The 14,671-nt window shown below is 44.6% G+C and overlaps 1 protein-coding gene across 1 annotated transcript; it reads left to right on the forward strand.

Moving 5' to 3' along the window:
- Window positions 1-194: 194 nt before the first annotated feature.
- GPR21 (G protein-coupled receptor 21) lies at window positions 195-1,631 on the forward strand. Its single transcript, XM_010154683.1, has one exon. The coding sequence runs from the start codon at window positions 195-197 to the stop codon at window positions 1,224-1,226; it is 1,032 nt and encodes a 343-aa protein (XP_010152985.1). The 3' UTR covers window positions 1,227-1,631.
- Window positions 1,632-14,671: the final 13,040 nt, after the last annotated feature.

Raw genomic sequence — 14,671 nt, forward strand, 5'->3', positions numbered from 1 at the left:
ACCGGCCGCGGCGGGGAGCCGGGCTTAAAGGGGAATTGTGCTGCAGACAATGCACAGCTGGAGCAGCCCCGGGGACCGGAGCTCCGGGTTTGACATTGCTACACACACAGCACCAGCCGCAATGACAGCAGCTGCCTGGAGTGGCTGCGGGGAGCAGGCAGGGGCATGAAGTAGAGATCATTGCAGTGCTCAAGATGAACTCCTCTTTGGTTGGCAACCAGAGTGGCCGGCCATTCTGTCTCCTGGCCATTAGCTATTTGGAGACCATCAATTTTTGCCTGCTGGAAGTGGTTATTATTGTGTTCCTCATGGTGCTGATTATTTCGGGCAACATTATTGTGATATTTGTTTTTCACTGTGCACCTCTGCTGAACAACCACATCCAGACTATGGCGTATGCTGACCTCCTGGTAGGCGTGAGCTGTCTGGTGCCTTCTTTGTCTCTGCTGCACTACCCTATTGTTTTAAGCGAGTCCTTGGTTTGCCAAATCTTTGGTTACGTGGTCTCGGTGCTGAATAGCGTCTCCATGGCCTCTTTAGCATGCATCAGTATTGACAGATACATTGCCATCACGAAGCCGCTGACCTACAACACGCTGGTTACCCCGTGGAGACTTCGAATCTGCATACTGATCATTTGGCTGTACTCCTGCCTCGTCTTCTTACCCTCCTTTCACTGGGGAAAGCCTGGATATCACGGGGATGTGTTTCAGTGGTGTGCCAATTCCTGGAACACTGATCCCTATTTTACCCTCTTCATTGTGGTGATGCTCTATGCCCCGGCTGCCTTCATCGTCTGCTTCACCTACTTCAACATCTTCCGCATCTGCCAGCAGCACACCAAGGAGATCAACGAGCGGCGAGTGCGCTTCAGCTCTCAGGATGGGGAGGCTGGGGAGGCGCAGCCCTGCCCAGACAAGCGCTATGCCATGGTTCTTTTCCGCATCACCAGTGTCTTCTACATCCTCTGGTTGCCCTACATAATCTATTTTCTGCTGGAGAGCTCCAATGTCTATAGTAACCGCGTTGCGTCTTTCTTGACCACTTGGCTTGCCATTAGCAACAGTTTCTGCAACTGTGTCATTTACAGTCTCTCCAACAGTGTCTTTCAGAAGGGGCTAAAGCGTCTCTCGGGGGCTATTTGTGCCTCTTGCGCTAGACAGAGGGTAGCTAAGGACTCCTCTACCTCGAGGAGCAAAAGATCTTCCAATGGATGTCATGTCTAAGATGCCTATCAGCTGGACTGGGAAGTGCAGGGACAATTCTGTAAATTGCAAAATAAGTTAAATATGATTTTAAGATGTCCAGATTTGCAAAAATGTTTCCGAGAAATGCTGCTGACATGGAAGAATCAGGAGCACATATCATTGTGGTTTCACTTTAACAATGATTGCTGTGGAGGAGGCTATGGAATTTCACCTCCATATTCATTTTTAAGAATAAAGCTGTATCTTGACGCTTACCTCTCCAGCTGGTGTGACTGAATGGAGTGGGTGTCTGAGAGCCTCGGCAAAATGTAGTCTTTCTTACAGCTTTACTAGGTTCTTTCGAGATTCGTGCTTCACATGCAAATGATAGAGCTGAAGTGGAAATGTCACAGTATATGGTATATTACAGGGATTTTTTAATATATGCCAAAGTATATTGAAACAGTGTTCCAGCATCATGACAGAAGGGGCCAAACAATTCTGTGTTTCAGTGCTACCTAGACAGGACTTCTGGAGCAGCAGTGAACAATGGGAACATTTTAGTGTGAACTTAGAGTCTGACTGGGCCGTGAGTGCAGTGATGTGACCTGAACAGTCGTACGCTTAGCAGGACCGATGTGGCCTCTGTGCCCGTTTCCCTGGTAGGATGCCTGTGTGCGAGCAGAGTACGGCATCTGCGTTTTCCTGTTTGTTGTAAGAAGAAAAACTTGGATCAGACCAAATTTAACAGTTAAATAAAATGTGTTTTGATAAGCTAAGAGAAAATACATGTTGCTTTGTGATACCAGAGTTGTGGCAGCCACTTGAGGATGATGCCAAGATGTGAAAATTATTCTCAAAACAGTGGAGAAATGCCACAGTTTTGTATGTGGAAATTTTCTCAAGAACAACTTTAAAAATAACATGTCCTCTCTTTTTTTTTTTTTTTAATCTAAATTCTTCTGATATTTTACATACTGGAACTTAAGGGGAAAGGAAAGAAAACAATTGTCTTCAAACAGCTAAGGGAACTAAGTTGTAAATGTAACTGTAGTATTTGAGTTATTCCTAAGTGCACAGAGCTAATCAGAGGCATTTTTCTTTAGCCTTCGTGGGATTAAAGATGGTTCGAATATAGCAGGAGTTAAATCCTGTTGGCAAACGCGTATCTAACTGGTCAAAGACAGTATCTGAGAAACAAAATCTCATTGACCACAGCTTTTTCAGGCTAGCTTAGATCAAATGTCTTGGAGTACCGTAACGCTGTTAAGAAGGCAGCCTGGCCCTCAAATTGAGTAGTTTTCCTAAGGTTTATCCCTGTCTTTTTACTGATGCCATATTGGAAAAGGAAAGTGAACCAAGTATTCCTGTAATAATGGATTACAGTCTGCATAGTCTTCTCTCGCCTTGTCCCTGGTACAGGGACATCCCCTCGCCACACCTCTGGTCTGAGAGCAGGTTATGTACCGTGACCACCATTCCTTTGTTGTGCTTCCCGTTGGTGCGCTGCTGTGAGCTGGTCCATGCTGTTGGTCAGAGTGGGAATGGAAAAATACCCAGGAAAATCTGATTATTTTTCTTTTAGTAGTGGCCAATTCTCTTGGCCAAAGGGAAAACTGTATTTTTGTTAAATGGTTTCAGGTCTGCTGTTGTTAGACATGAAGATCATCCTCTTTTCAGTGCTCTACCTGTGCCTCCCAGAAGCCTGCACACACCCTCCTCTCTGGTCTGTGGTGGGCTCTGGCCTCTCCTCTCCCTTGCTTTGCCCTGGAGAATAACTGTTTGTCTGTCCTGTGTCTGCACGCGGACGATCGCTACAGACCGACCTTGCTGCCCATCCACGTTTGCTCCAGCACGGCCTGGTGAGGCTGCCAGCGCGGAAGCAGGAGAACAGGGAGAGCAGCAGGATGAAACCCTCCTGGCTTGTGCTCCTCAGCACGCCTTGCTGATAGACACCAATTCTTCCTACGGGGTGCGTACCTGTGCCTGGGGAGGATGGGCAGAACGCCCTGCTGTCGCTGCCTGGTTTGGTTTGAGAGCCCTGCTCCAGGTGTTTCATCCATTGCCCAAACCTCTCAAGTTCCTCCTTAGCTCATCTGAAATTGAAAGAACAAAGGTTGTCTGAACCCTGATGCCTTCATGATGTCATTTCTTGTTGTCATTTGTCATAAAACAGTGTCCAGAGCCGGGGCTTACGCTGCAGTCCTTGCACAGCCACGGGAGGGGGTTCGTCCTGCAGAGCTCCTGCAGTCTGGATTTTGGTTAGACACGGACAGCCCTGGGCTGAGCGGAGCATAAGGGTGTAGTGAGTCATTTATAAATGGTATAATAAGCTCTCAGCACATCAGCTGACTAATTGTTCTCGAATGTCTGTAGGTATTATGGCAAAGGTGGGCTTTGGGGAACAACTGCAGGGCTTTAGTCACTAATATCAAAGTGTGTGCATGTGGTATTTTTGGAACAGCCTCTCAGGTAAACTCCCAATAGCTTTTCTCTGACTGTTTACCTTATCTAACATTTCCAAGTCTTCGAAGTGATGCAAGCTATCATTAAAATAGCATTTGATGAAAATAAATAGAAAAGAACCTGCTAGGGCCTAAAACCCTAAAAATGGCAGTTTCAGGTTTAAGTGGAAGGTGCAGAGCAGAGATGGTTGCTTTTTTTATGGCATGAAAAGAGGTTTAAATAGGAGCAATGTATGCTAGTTTTTATGGAAAATGTTAAGAAGCGGTGAGGGGTGTAAATGATGGCATAGAGATTTAACTGGAGATGGAGCAGTTGCTACTTCAGCTCTAAGCCTAGAATTGTACTCCAAGTGCGGTGGCTGTTGCAGATGCACGCTGGCAGCTGTTGTTGCTGTGCGCTAGGCCTCCGTTAGAGCATTCCTAACAGCCAGGCTCTTGGTCAGTTGCCTTACTCATCTCAAAGTCTTCATCAGCCCGGATGATTTCCAGGAAGGGTGAAAATCAGAATCTGGAAGTCTCCAAGAGATGAGGACAGAGAGGAGTTGCAGCCAATTGATGCGTTCGAGTTTCATCCGGTATTTTTACAGATGCATTTATATGTTGCCTCAGTAGCTCAGTTTTAGTGTCAAATATTTCTATTTTGTCTGTCTTAATTTATTGATTTAAAAAAAAAAAAGTAAATTACTTTTTTTCCTCTAAGTTAATTTAACGTTGATCTAGGTTTGTATGTGATCAGATGTTTTAAATAACAACATCTGAGTCTGTCTCCAGTGAAATTGCAGAGGGTTGAATCTTGTTCACGGTGCCAACTGTGGGAGAAACCATTCTGGAATACCTTGTTCACTCAGCAATCCATGTAACCTCCTTTGTCATACCGTTAACATGAGGCACAGTAGTCCTTTTCATCACTGTCTGTGCTACCAATTGTCAGGCACCAAACTTTCCACTTGGATCGCTTTCATCATTGTACACAGGAAACTTGATCCTTTCGTGGCTGTATTTGTGTCCGAGTGTGCCTGGTGCTTTAGGAATCACCACCAGGAGCATTGCACAGGCGCATGCCACGCCGAGGGGAATACAGAAATCAAATTACATCTTCATAAATATTGTGATCTGATTAAATGAACTGATTTTGAAGTTCCATCTCAGACTCTAAGTTTATGTGTTATTATTAGGGTCATCTGCCTCATTTGCAAATTAAGCTGCTGGAAGGTTCAGTTTGGAGGATGCAATTCAGTGGCATTTTTTTAGTACCATGGGAAGGATTTCTGTACGCACAACTCCTCAGAAGAGGATCATTTGCTTCATCTAGAACTCTTGATTTTTTAAAAAAAAGTTTACTGGATGTTTAGGTTATGATTATATTGTCATTTTCTAGATAGACTGGGAGAAAAATCTGTGAAACATTGTTTTTTTTATGATCTCCAGTCAAGTGTCAGTATTTTTTTTAACTCAACAGGTATCTTTTGTGTGAAATAAAAGTTTTGCTGTTATCTACTGTTAGGTTTTTTTCAATGTCAGTTTCTACTGTCTTTATTTGCTGTTAGGGGGGTTGTACTTGTTTTTAAGGTTCTTATCACTCAGAAATTTATCTCTGCTAGTTGGAATTCTGACATGGCGCAGTGTTAAGAGTGCCAAGGGGCAATCTTGAATAGTTGCGACAGGTCTCTGACACGAAAGTGGTACAAAGTACCGAGGCACAGAGGGTCCCAAGAGTAGCACGACGTTGTGTGCAGAGTCCTTACAGCACAGACTTGAATGAGAATTTCCAAAATTCGTTGTTCCTTTCCCGCTCACGTAAAGGTTTTTGCCTACAATGAGTCCTAAATTTCAGCAGTGTGTCCTGTCCCTTATTGTGGTGTTTAGTTTAGAAACCTTTTTATTCCCTTCTCTGGCTTTGCAGAATACGATGACAAGTCCTTTTCGTGCTGTCAGTCCAGACAAACTTGAATTTTACCTCACTACCAAGATTATCTGAAGTTGGCAAAGCACATGTTTGTAAGTGATGTTCTGCCGAGATCCCAGAGGTGTAAAGGCCTCTGTGGGTTTTATACTTCAGTGAGGAGAGGGCAGCTGCCTTCATTATGCAACTTAAAGGCATGGACACTGCGAATACTGGGCTCGTTCTGGTGAGGCTTCCAGGAGGGGAGAGGCTGGGGCGTAACGGCGGCAGGGAAATGCGTGAGCCGAGTCCACGTGTTCTCCTGGTGAAGTGTGCTTCCTCCCTGCATCTCAGCCTGTTTTCAGCTCTTCTTTCCATTCTTATTGCTGAAGTTCAGAGCTCTAGGGAGTGCAACATAGGGCTTTTTTGAGGTTTCATATTCTTGAAACCGTGTACACAGTTGTTTGTACGTGGCTGTGGTCTCAGGTTAATACGTTAGAGCTGTTGGTCTCGTTGGGGCCCGTAAGACTGTAGCTGCGTGGGCTTGAGGTACGCTTGGCTGAGGTCGGGTTGGACCTTGAGGTAGGTCGCAGTTGGGCCATCGTGTTTTACAGGCAGACTCCAACAAGGTAAACAGTCCCTGCTTTTGAGGGTGGTGGGAGAATCCCCCATCATGACAACCACCCGTTTTGCACGGAGGGACAAACCTCCTGACTTGTAGAGCCGACGTCGCGAAGCTGCTCAGTTGTTCCCTCGTTCTGTGCGTCGCAGAGGCACCGCTTGGAAAGACGTCTTCTGCACATAAGCAGAGGCAGGCAGTTTAATGCTAAAATTATGTGTGTGAAATGTTTTGGGAAGAGACGGGCTGTTCAGAACTGAAACGTAGTGTGTGTGAAAGCAGGTGCGGTTGTATTTAGAGAAAGAAACTGAAAGTTGTGGCCAGCGGAAGCAAAGGAACCCGCTGGACAGCGGTGCCTGCGCTGGGGATGGGATGTAAACTGCCGCTCTGTCAGAACAATGGAGTGTTTAATTTGGGTCATATCCTTCACAATGCTTGCTTTTTTTTTTTTTTAATTAATTAAAATGGAGTTTAACCTTGCTTTTGCTTCGCTGCACTCCAAAGGCGGCTGCTCTGAGCCTTGGGGCTCCCGCACCCGCAGTGAACGAGTTCCCTTCAGAGCTGGAGTGGTGCTGCAGCCCCTCCGTTTCGGTTCAGGTACAGTGGGATAGTACAGCCTGTCACGGCTGACCATCTGAGTTGTACTAGAATACGGAAAGAATCTGATGTGGTTTCGTTTGTTTAGTCAGCTTTTCAGGTGGTGTTTCTGTGACAAGGCTTGTGGACAGGGGAAACGTTCTGCTTGTGCACGTGGCTCTCTCCACTCCACACGGACTTCTGGCACCTTCCAGTTTTTAACCCCATTGCAGAGGTTGAAACAAGCCGCAGCCTGTGTCTGCTCTACGTACGTTTAGTGACGGCTGCGGATGGAGTTGTTTGCGGATTTCACCCATAACATATTTGCATCTCTTGAGTTCTAGCACCTAAGGAAATCATTAATGTAAGTTATGTTCCTGTATCCTGATCCAGGTTGTTTATATCCAGCCTCTGGTGTACTTGAGCAACCTCTCCAGTCAAAACCGATCCTCTAGCTGGTGAATCTGTGGTTGCGTAAATTGAGAAACGGAAGTTGTTGAAATCATCTTTGGGCGTGAAGATGGGGGGGGGTGGGACACACACAGTGTTGTGATCAGTGGTCAGAGGAGGGGCAGGCTGTGCTCTGGGGAGGGACCAGGAGGCCAGGTCACTGTGGGCTTTAGCTGTACGCGGGGTGATAACCGGTAGCTTTGTGTGCCGAGCGTTCAGAACTGCTGAGCGGATGCACGTTGTGTTAGACCGTATTTAGGATCTGAGTTTAGCTAGAGAAACAACGTTTTGAAGGCAGCCGTTGCTGCACTGGAGCCGGTCCTTTGCACGAGAGAGCATGAGAGCACCCTTGGGTGGCTGGGGCGACGGGGAAGGGCGTCCGAACGCCTTGTTCCGACTCCTTTCTTTGTATGCGTTTGTAAGATGAGGATAGCAATTTTGTAATTCAAAGCTTTGGCTTCTCTCTGATGGTCATTCCTGGAGATCCTTTAATTAAAAAGTTAAATTCGAGTAACTCCTTGTAAAGATGAACTCAAATCTTGCCACGCATATGCGAGTCATTCTTAAATATTACAAAGATCACGTGACACAAGCGATCAGATGCTTAATAAACCGAGTCATTACTTTTATGGTAAATTGAAAAAAGTTCTTCTGGGATTTCAACTGTAAATGAATCCTTGAAAATCAATAATTAGATTAGTAAAGGATGACGTTTAAATATGCTGGCAGGAGCATAGAGGGATTTGTCAGGGGAAGCAAACCCAGACTTTGCACTAAAGTGGCTTAGGTATATTTATAGTGCTAGTGATTTTGTGTGTGTGTGTGAAATCTTGGGACTATTTTAATAGAATGTAAGGCTTTGAGCTTTAGCTAACTCAAGTTGCTCGTTTTATGAAGTTACATTAGTACCACACTGTGAAGTATTTTTAAATATTAGCGTTACTGAGTATTAAAAGTATTTCATAAGAACATTTTTTTAAAACATTTTATGTAGATACTGTCAAAAGAATTGATGTTTAGCGTACAAAGAAATAAACCCCTGAGGGCTGTAAGGTACCGCTGTGTTTCTGATCACCTCGGGTTTTGAGGGGTTAGGTATTTCTTGAGGATAAAGTGTTGTCATTAAAACCTACTAAAAATAATGGTGCAGTTAATCCTTTCAGGTAACGGGAAGCAGCATTACCTCCAGCCATGCTTTTGAACTGTCTGAAAGGATTTGCCATGGCATATTCTGTCTTCAGACGTACGTCTTTAGAAATGCTGTACAGCACAGTGTTTTGCAAGTTCCTATGCTGATAAATTTCTCTCCATATGTAACTTTGAAATCTAGTTTCTGTTGTAATTCTCGCATGTAAACATTAGATTCAATTTTGTATTCCTCTAATGAATGCAACAGGATGGAAACGAGTTTGCAGTTGCTAATGATGAGCTTTTTTACTGTTCTTAATACTCGTGGGTATGTCTTCAGGGATTTCGAAATTGTATTAGTACCTTTTTTAATTGTGTGTTTTTCACATGCTGTTTACAATGAAACCGCGAGCATGGGAGCTACGCATGCATGTGCTTGTGGGTTGCTTCGCTGAACAATACAGTGGAGCGACCTTACTTCAGAGGATGCTCATTTTTCATGGTGTCCCACCTGTCTGCTTGCGCCTTCACAGAACTGGGACCGCAGAAGCCACTGGTGAGGTTCTTTCAGTGTCTTCTGTGGAGATTTGACATTTGTCGTAGGGTTGTTAGGAGGAGTTTTTTCCGGGATGCAGTCCAGCTCCTGACACCAGGGATGTTACAACTGGTAGTTTTTTCCTGTATCAGTGAAAAGGCCAAGAATAGACAAAATCACACGTAAGAATGTGCATGTGCGTGTTCGTGGGAGCTGTGTGCACCTTTTAATGCTGGAAATTGTTTCATATTAAAAGATGAGAAAGAGGTGTGAGTGGGGAAACCCCTGCTATGAAGGGCTACGGAGAGAAATCCACCCTAGCAGGTTAGAAAAGCAAACAGGTGAATTAGAGCCAATTCGACCCTTAAGGCTCCCCGATGCCGTGTGTGATTCTGACACGGTGCGGAGCGTCGGGGTGTCAGGCTGGGCTCCTCCGTGTTCCTCCACCTGCCTGGGTTTGCTCTGCCTTTTGTGCCCTGCAAGGGAAGGGGGAGATGGTGAAGATGGGGGTGTTGATGCACCAGGCAGCTGAGGAAGAGTTAGTTGTTGCTGTGGCTCCGGAATTGCGTGTTTTGTGCCAACTCAGAATTGTTAATGCAGGGGAGAGGGGTCCTTCTACCCCATCCTTTTAATAGACATTTCTGTAGCTGAATTTTCAACTATAATAATAAGAAAAACTACAGTTGAGCCAAAAATGACAAATGTTACTGATTTAAAATAATACTTGCATATTTTTAAATATTAAATGGAACTAGGTAAATCGGAAGCATGTAAATATCTGACTCTAAACCTTTGCATAATTATTTCCAGGAGGTAATTTTGCTATGAGCTATTGAAACTCCGAGAAGTGTATTACTCCCTTTGAGATGACCTGTACCCCCGCCGTGTCACACATCTCTTGGCTTGTTTCCTCTTCGCTGTCAGTGTACATACATACAGGCGTGTGTGCACTGTGTGACTGCACAGTGACTGCCGTGGTAAATTGCCTGGTTTAAAGCACACCTGTATCTGTGTTTTGCATACATACGTGTGTGTATGTGTGTTTCAAACCAAGCAGTTTGCCACGGCAGTAGTTACGCAGTCATGCAGTTTAGGGCTTTGTAAAATATGTAATTTAAAAAAATGTCAGTGTGGTTCTTAGCGAATTTTATAAACACTTTTCTGAATCTGTTATCAGCACTTCCCATCCTAAGAGAAACTGCACAGTTTTCAGTGATTGTTCCACTGGTTACATTTTTTTTTGTCTGCCACTTGTTCTGGATTGATGTAATCTTGATACTACTAAAATTTCAAGGGCTGTTGACGCATTTCACATAGCCTAGGATTGCCTGTTCTCCAAATATATGGATCATGCATCAACAGTACTAAGTAGCCTTACTGTTTTGCCTAAAAGCCGAGCTAATTTATTGACAATTCTCTCTTTAAAGAGAGGTCTCTGGAAGGGGTAGCATATTTTAGGATGCTCCTTCTCTTTAAAGGGAAACTCAGAATTGAATAGCAGTACTTGTTGATCAGTGATATTATTGTAGCCAAAGGATGCATGGGTGGTTTAATAGGAAGTTTTTGCTTCAAGTTTCTTGATGAAATGTAGTGTTCTACAGAGCTGTGTGAAGAGTGTAGTTTTTTATTCTGAAATGCACTTGTACACTTTATTTGAAAGGTCTGAATGGATCGTAAATGCATTTAAGAAATAAATGATACGTCACATGTTTTCACGCCTTGTCTTGGGTGACTTTCTGTAACCGTGCTGATACAGGGGTGTGTGTTTGGGAGTGGGTGGGGCTTTTTACTCTTATCTTGATTGCTCTAAATAGCCCGGCTTGTACGTAATTGCCAAGAGCAGGACCTTCCAGCGTGCGTTGGGTGTTTATGCTTTATCCATACATGATGTAGGGCACTGTAGGCAATTCTGTAATTTTCCTGTGGGAAACTGGGGCCCTAAAAGGAAACGAACGCAGCGAAAGGGCTGGATATCACAAGGGATTCACTTTTATTTTTAGAATTGAACTATATTGCCATATTTGGACTCCAAGTATGCAGTATCAATGCACTATTGTATCAAATTGCAGCTGTTTAACAATTCCAAATTTGTCTAAATTATTCAGGTTTTATTCCACAAATGCTATTTCTTTTGGAGTGTTCTTGGTAAGGGCTAACTCCAGGTAACACATTCTGCAGCAGCAGCTCTTGCGGGAAGGTAACACGTACATCGCTTTGAAAGTGGACGTTGAGATATTTCCTTGTAGTCTCACAGCAGGTGTAATTCTTCCTACCGAAACCTCATGGTGGTTTGGTCGAAGACGGGTGCGGGCAATGCGCTCTCTGTAAAAGTCAGTATAAATATTGCTTATTAAAAGCAAATTTGGGAATGCCATCAGCCTGCAAAATAGACCTGGTGAACCATATCCTTGAAAAATAGCTGTCGAAAGCCCTTTTAATATTTGAGATGTACTTAAAATGTACAGATCAGCTCAAAATAACTTACCCCCATCGTCTGTTACTGCCCATGTTGCTACCCTTGAAAGTTTCAGAGCGCTCTGGCTTTTTCTGCTCGTTGCCAGTGCTGAGAGCTGTCAGATGGCTCGCTGCTCTCGAGTGGCTTGTCTGTGCCGTGCGACAGCATGGCACGTGCTGCTCTGACCCTGGGCCAGCAGGTAGAACTGCACCGATCGACCGACTCTCTAGACCCTTCTCACAGAAATCTCTGGCCGTGGGACAAATTCCTTGCGAAGTCGGTGGCACCTTCTGAAGAAATCGCTGCCGTGTGAAAATCCCGTTGCAGGAAGAGCGAGATTCAAGCGGCGTTTGGGTTTTGTTGTGGATGTGTCAGATAACTCACCCCTGTGAGCAAACTTCCACTTTTTGATTCATTCTGGGTGTGGGGGCAAGGGGAAATCTAAAGTTTGGTCCTCACCATTTTCCCGTCAATCTGGAAGTCAACTTGTGTCTGGGTAGATCCCCATCGGATTTCTCCAGTTGCCTGGCGAGAGAAGAGTTGGTCTTTGAGTGGTGAGCCATTTCCAGCAGGCAACCTCCTCGGCTTCCCTCGAGATGTCTTATTTCAGGCTTTTTATCATCGTAGATCTTGTCCCACTGCTGCTTCTTCATCCTCTTGGGTTTATGTAGGGGATTAGGAGGAATAAACCTGAGCTGCTGAAAACTGCAAGTAGATCAGCCCGGTGAAGAGGTACTAGGAATTGCAGCTCTTCCATGCTTTTTAATCGTGGTTTAAGCTACAGAAAAAGCTTCTTCGGACTGAGCCTGTGTTACTTTAGAGGTTGATCAAGGTTGTAACTGCATGGGATGGTTTGCACATCCTGGGGTGGTCCCTGGAAGATCACTAAAATACAAGGGAAATGTCTTTAAGCGTGTCCGGTGTAGGAGGTGGAAAGCAATGTGCTTTCACAGCCAGGCTGATACACCAGGTGAGCTGTATCTGCTGGACTGCATCCTGGTTTCCATGATGATGTGGTTTCTTTTTAAATCAACTGGAGATGAAGGTTTCAGTATAACTCCCCTAATACTTTCAAGTGTATAAAAGATGGGGGGGGAATGGCACGTTCTTAGCCTGAGCACCTACATTTTCCTGCTTTCCTTTGGAGCAGTGAACTGTTGTGAGAATTTTAATCTTCGCTGCGCTTGCCTCAGTTCTCATGGCTGTTTTCCATTCTGTTTTCCTTATTACTTTCTTTTTCTTCCTGTCATTCTTTGCTTTCTATTTTTCAGTCCCAGTTTGCGAAGGGTGTGGGTTCAGAAGGGTTTCCTTCAGTTCCCAGTCCTCTGAAGGCATGAGAAATTGCCCATTGAGCCAATTCTCACAGCAAGGTATAAAAATAGGAGTAAAGAAAAGGTTACACAATGCTTGGATTGCAGCAGTTTGTACTAATGGGGAGATTTCAAAGCTGTGGTTTGAACAACATTTTTTAAACCTTATCATTTCCGTTAATTTTTCTCTCCCCAAGCTGTGTTTCAGCTGCAGGAACTCGCGTTACAGATTGCTTGGAGAATTGTACTGGAACACAGGAGTCAAGTGCTGAACGAGTCACGCAAAGCCAGAGAGAGACCACTAATTAGTTCTCTTTAGCCATAATGAGCGATTTGTTTGAGAAGCCTATCCTAAGAGTTTCCAAGCAGATGCTTTGGTCTCTGCTGTGAAATAAGGGGATTCAGAGTCAAGTGGACTTAAGGCTGTTCTGCCACTGCAGCAGAACGTGGGTACCCTCAGAGAATCCACCTGGTCAGTGCCCCAAATTGCCATTAGCAGTGAGCAGGGTACTTCACTGGGGTTCAGTCCTGCAAACTATTAAGAAACTGAAAGTTATCACTGGGGCTATGTTCATGCACTTTCAAGTTTCAGAGTTGTTTCTGAGCATTGTCTTGCTCTGCTTGCAAAACGAGCTGAAGCTAACAGCGAGCCATTCTCTTACTTGCCTCTGTGGACTTCAAAGGCTCCCAGTTATAGGAAATCTATTTAGCATTGGATCTGGTTTGTTTCCGATTTCCTTATAATGAGACAGACCTTTTTGGTGTGTTAATTATTATCAAATTGAGATGCTGAACACTACTTTTGATATCATGTCCAAAACAATCCAGTAAGTTGATTCTAATAGCAGTATAATGCTTCCCTAATGAAATGTCTGTCTTAAGCCACAGAGAGGAGCCTTGGATTAAAACCAGAGGAGAAAATCAAGCACACTATGGTAATCTTGTTCTTGTTTGCAAAATCATTCTGTGAATAAAACGATCAACCAAAAGCTGTATTCAATCATCCTCACACCAATTACATTACGTACTCTGTTACCATCTATTTTACTTCTAGCCTTTTTTCTGTTTGTCTAACAAAAACGTGGGTTATTTGGGTAAAGTAACATTTCTTCAGAAATAAAACATCTCTCCTGCAGAGCATCCTGTATGTTTGCAGTGTTTACCATGCAGCAGTGCCTTGGTTACCTCACATGTGAAGCCAACTGGCTTTTATTTGCGTGCTCAGTCATGGCCGGGGAAGTCACCTACCAAGGGAACCTTGGAGCCTTTCGCTAGCGATGGTCGCTTAATGACTATTGTGGCATCTTTTCAGATGCTTTCCCCTACCAAGGAGCTCTTGCCCACATGAGCTGCTCAGGAAAGTCATCTTTTAAATAGTGGAAAGAGGGACCAATCATAAGCAAAAAGAAATACCGCGGGACAAACAGGGCTTTTGTTTCTATTTCAGCAATTCGGGTAATAGCAGTGGTTACTCTAAATTTAGACTTCTTAATTCACTATGGTGAGCACAACTTCAGATTGAAAAGGCACACTAACATTGCCTGTTACAGGTGGGGTAATTAAGTGTTTGAAAGACAGCTTGAGGGTGACTTCTGCAGTTTGCCACTCACAGAACAACTTGGGTTGGGAGGGACTTGTGGAGGCACCTGGTCCAGCCCTCTGCTCAGAGCAGTTCTTAGCAGATCAGAATGCCCACAGCCCCTTGGGGTTGTGAACAGCGGTGATGATTGAGAGGAGAGTTGGCTGCCTCTTTCAGCAGCCCTTTCCACCCATGTGGAAGAAGATGCTGAGCCTTCCAGTTTGCTTGAAGGTTCCTTGTAAAGCAAAAGTTTCGTGGAAGGCATGAAGAGAGGTTTCTCCAAGGGACAGCATTTGGGACAGCTGCTTACAATTGGTTGTTACTCTCTCAGTTGTGAGATAAGAGAGATGTGAGTGGGCAGGATTCGCGTTCATGGCCTGCCCGGGAAGGCTGCTGTCTGCATCGCAATGTCCTGGAACGCTTGCGCGTGTGTGCTTTTGCTGCTACTCGCTGACCGTTCCCAGATGTGCTTAGGTAACCAAATC

The sequence above is a fragment of the Eurypyga helias genome, unplaced genomic scaffold, assembly GCF_000690775.1.
Source record: "Eurypyga helias isolate BGI_N326 unplaced genomic scaffold, ASM69077v1 scaffold1517, whole genome shotgun sequence".
NCBI classification, from domain to species: domain Eukaryota; kingdom Metazoa; phylum Chordata; class Aves; order Eurypygiformes; family Eurypygidae; genus Eurypyga; species Eurypyga helias.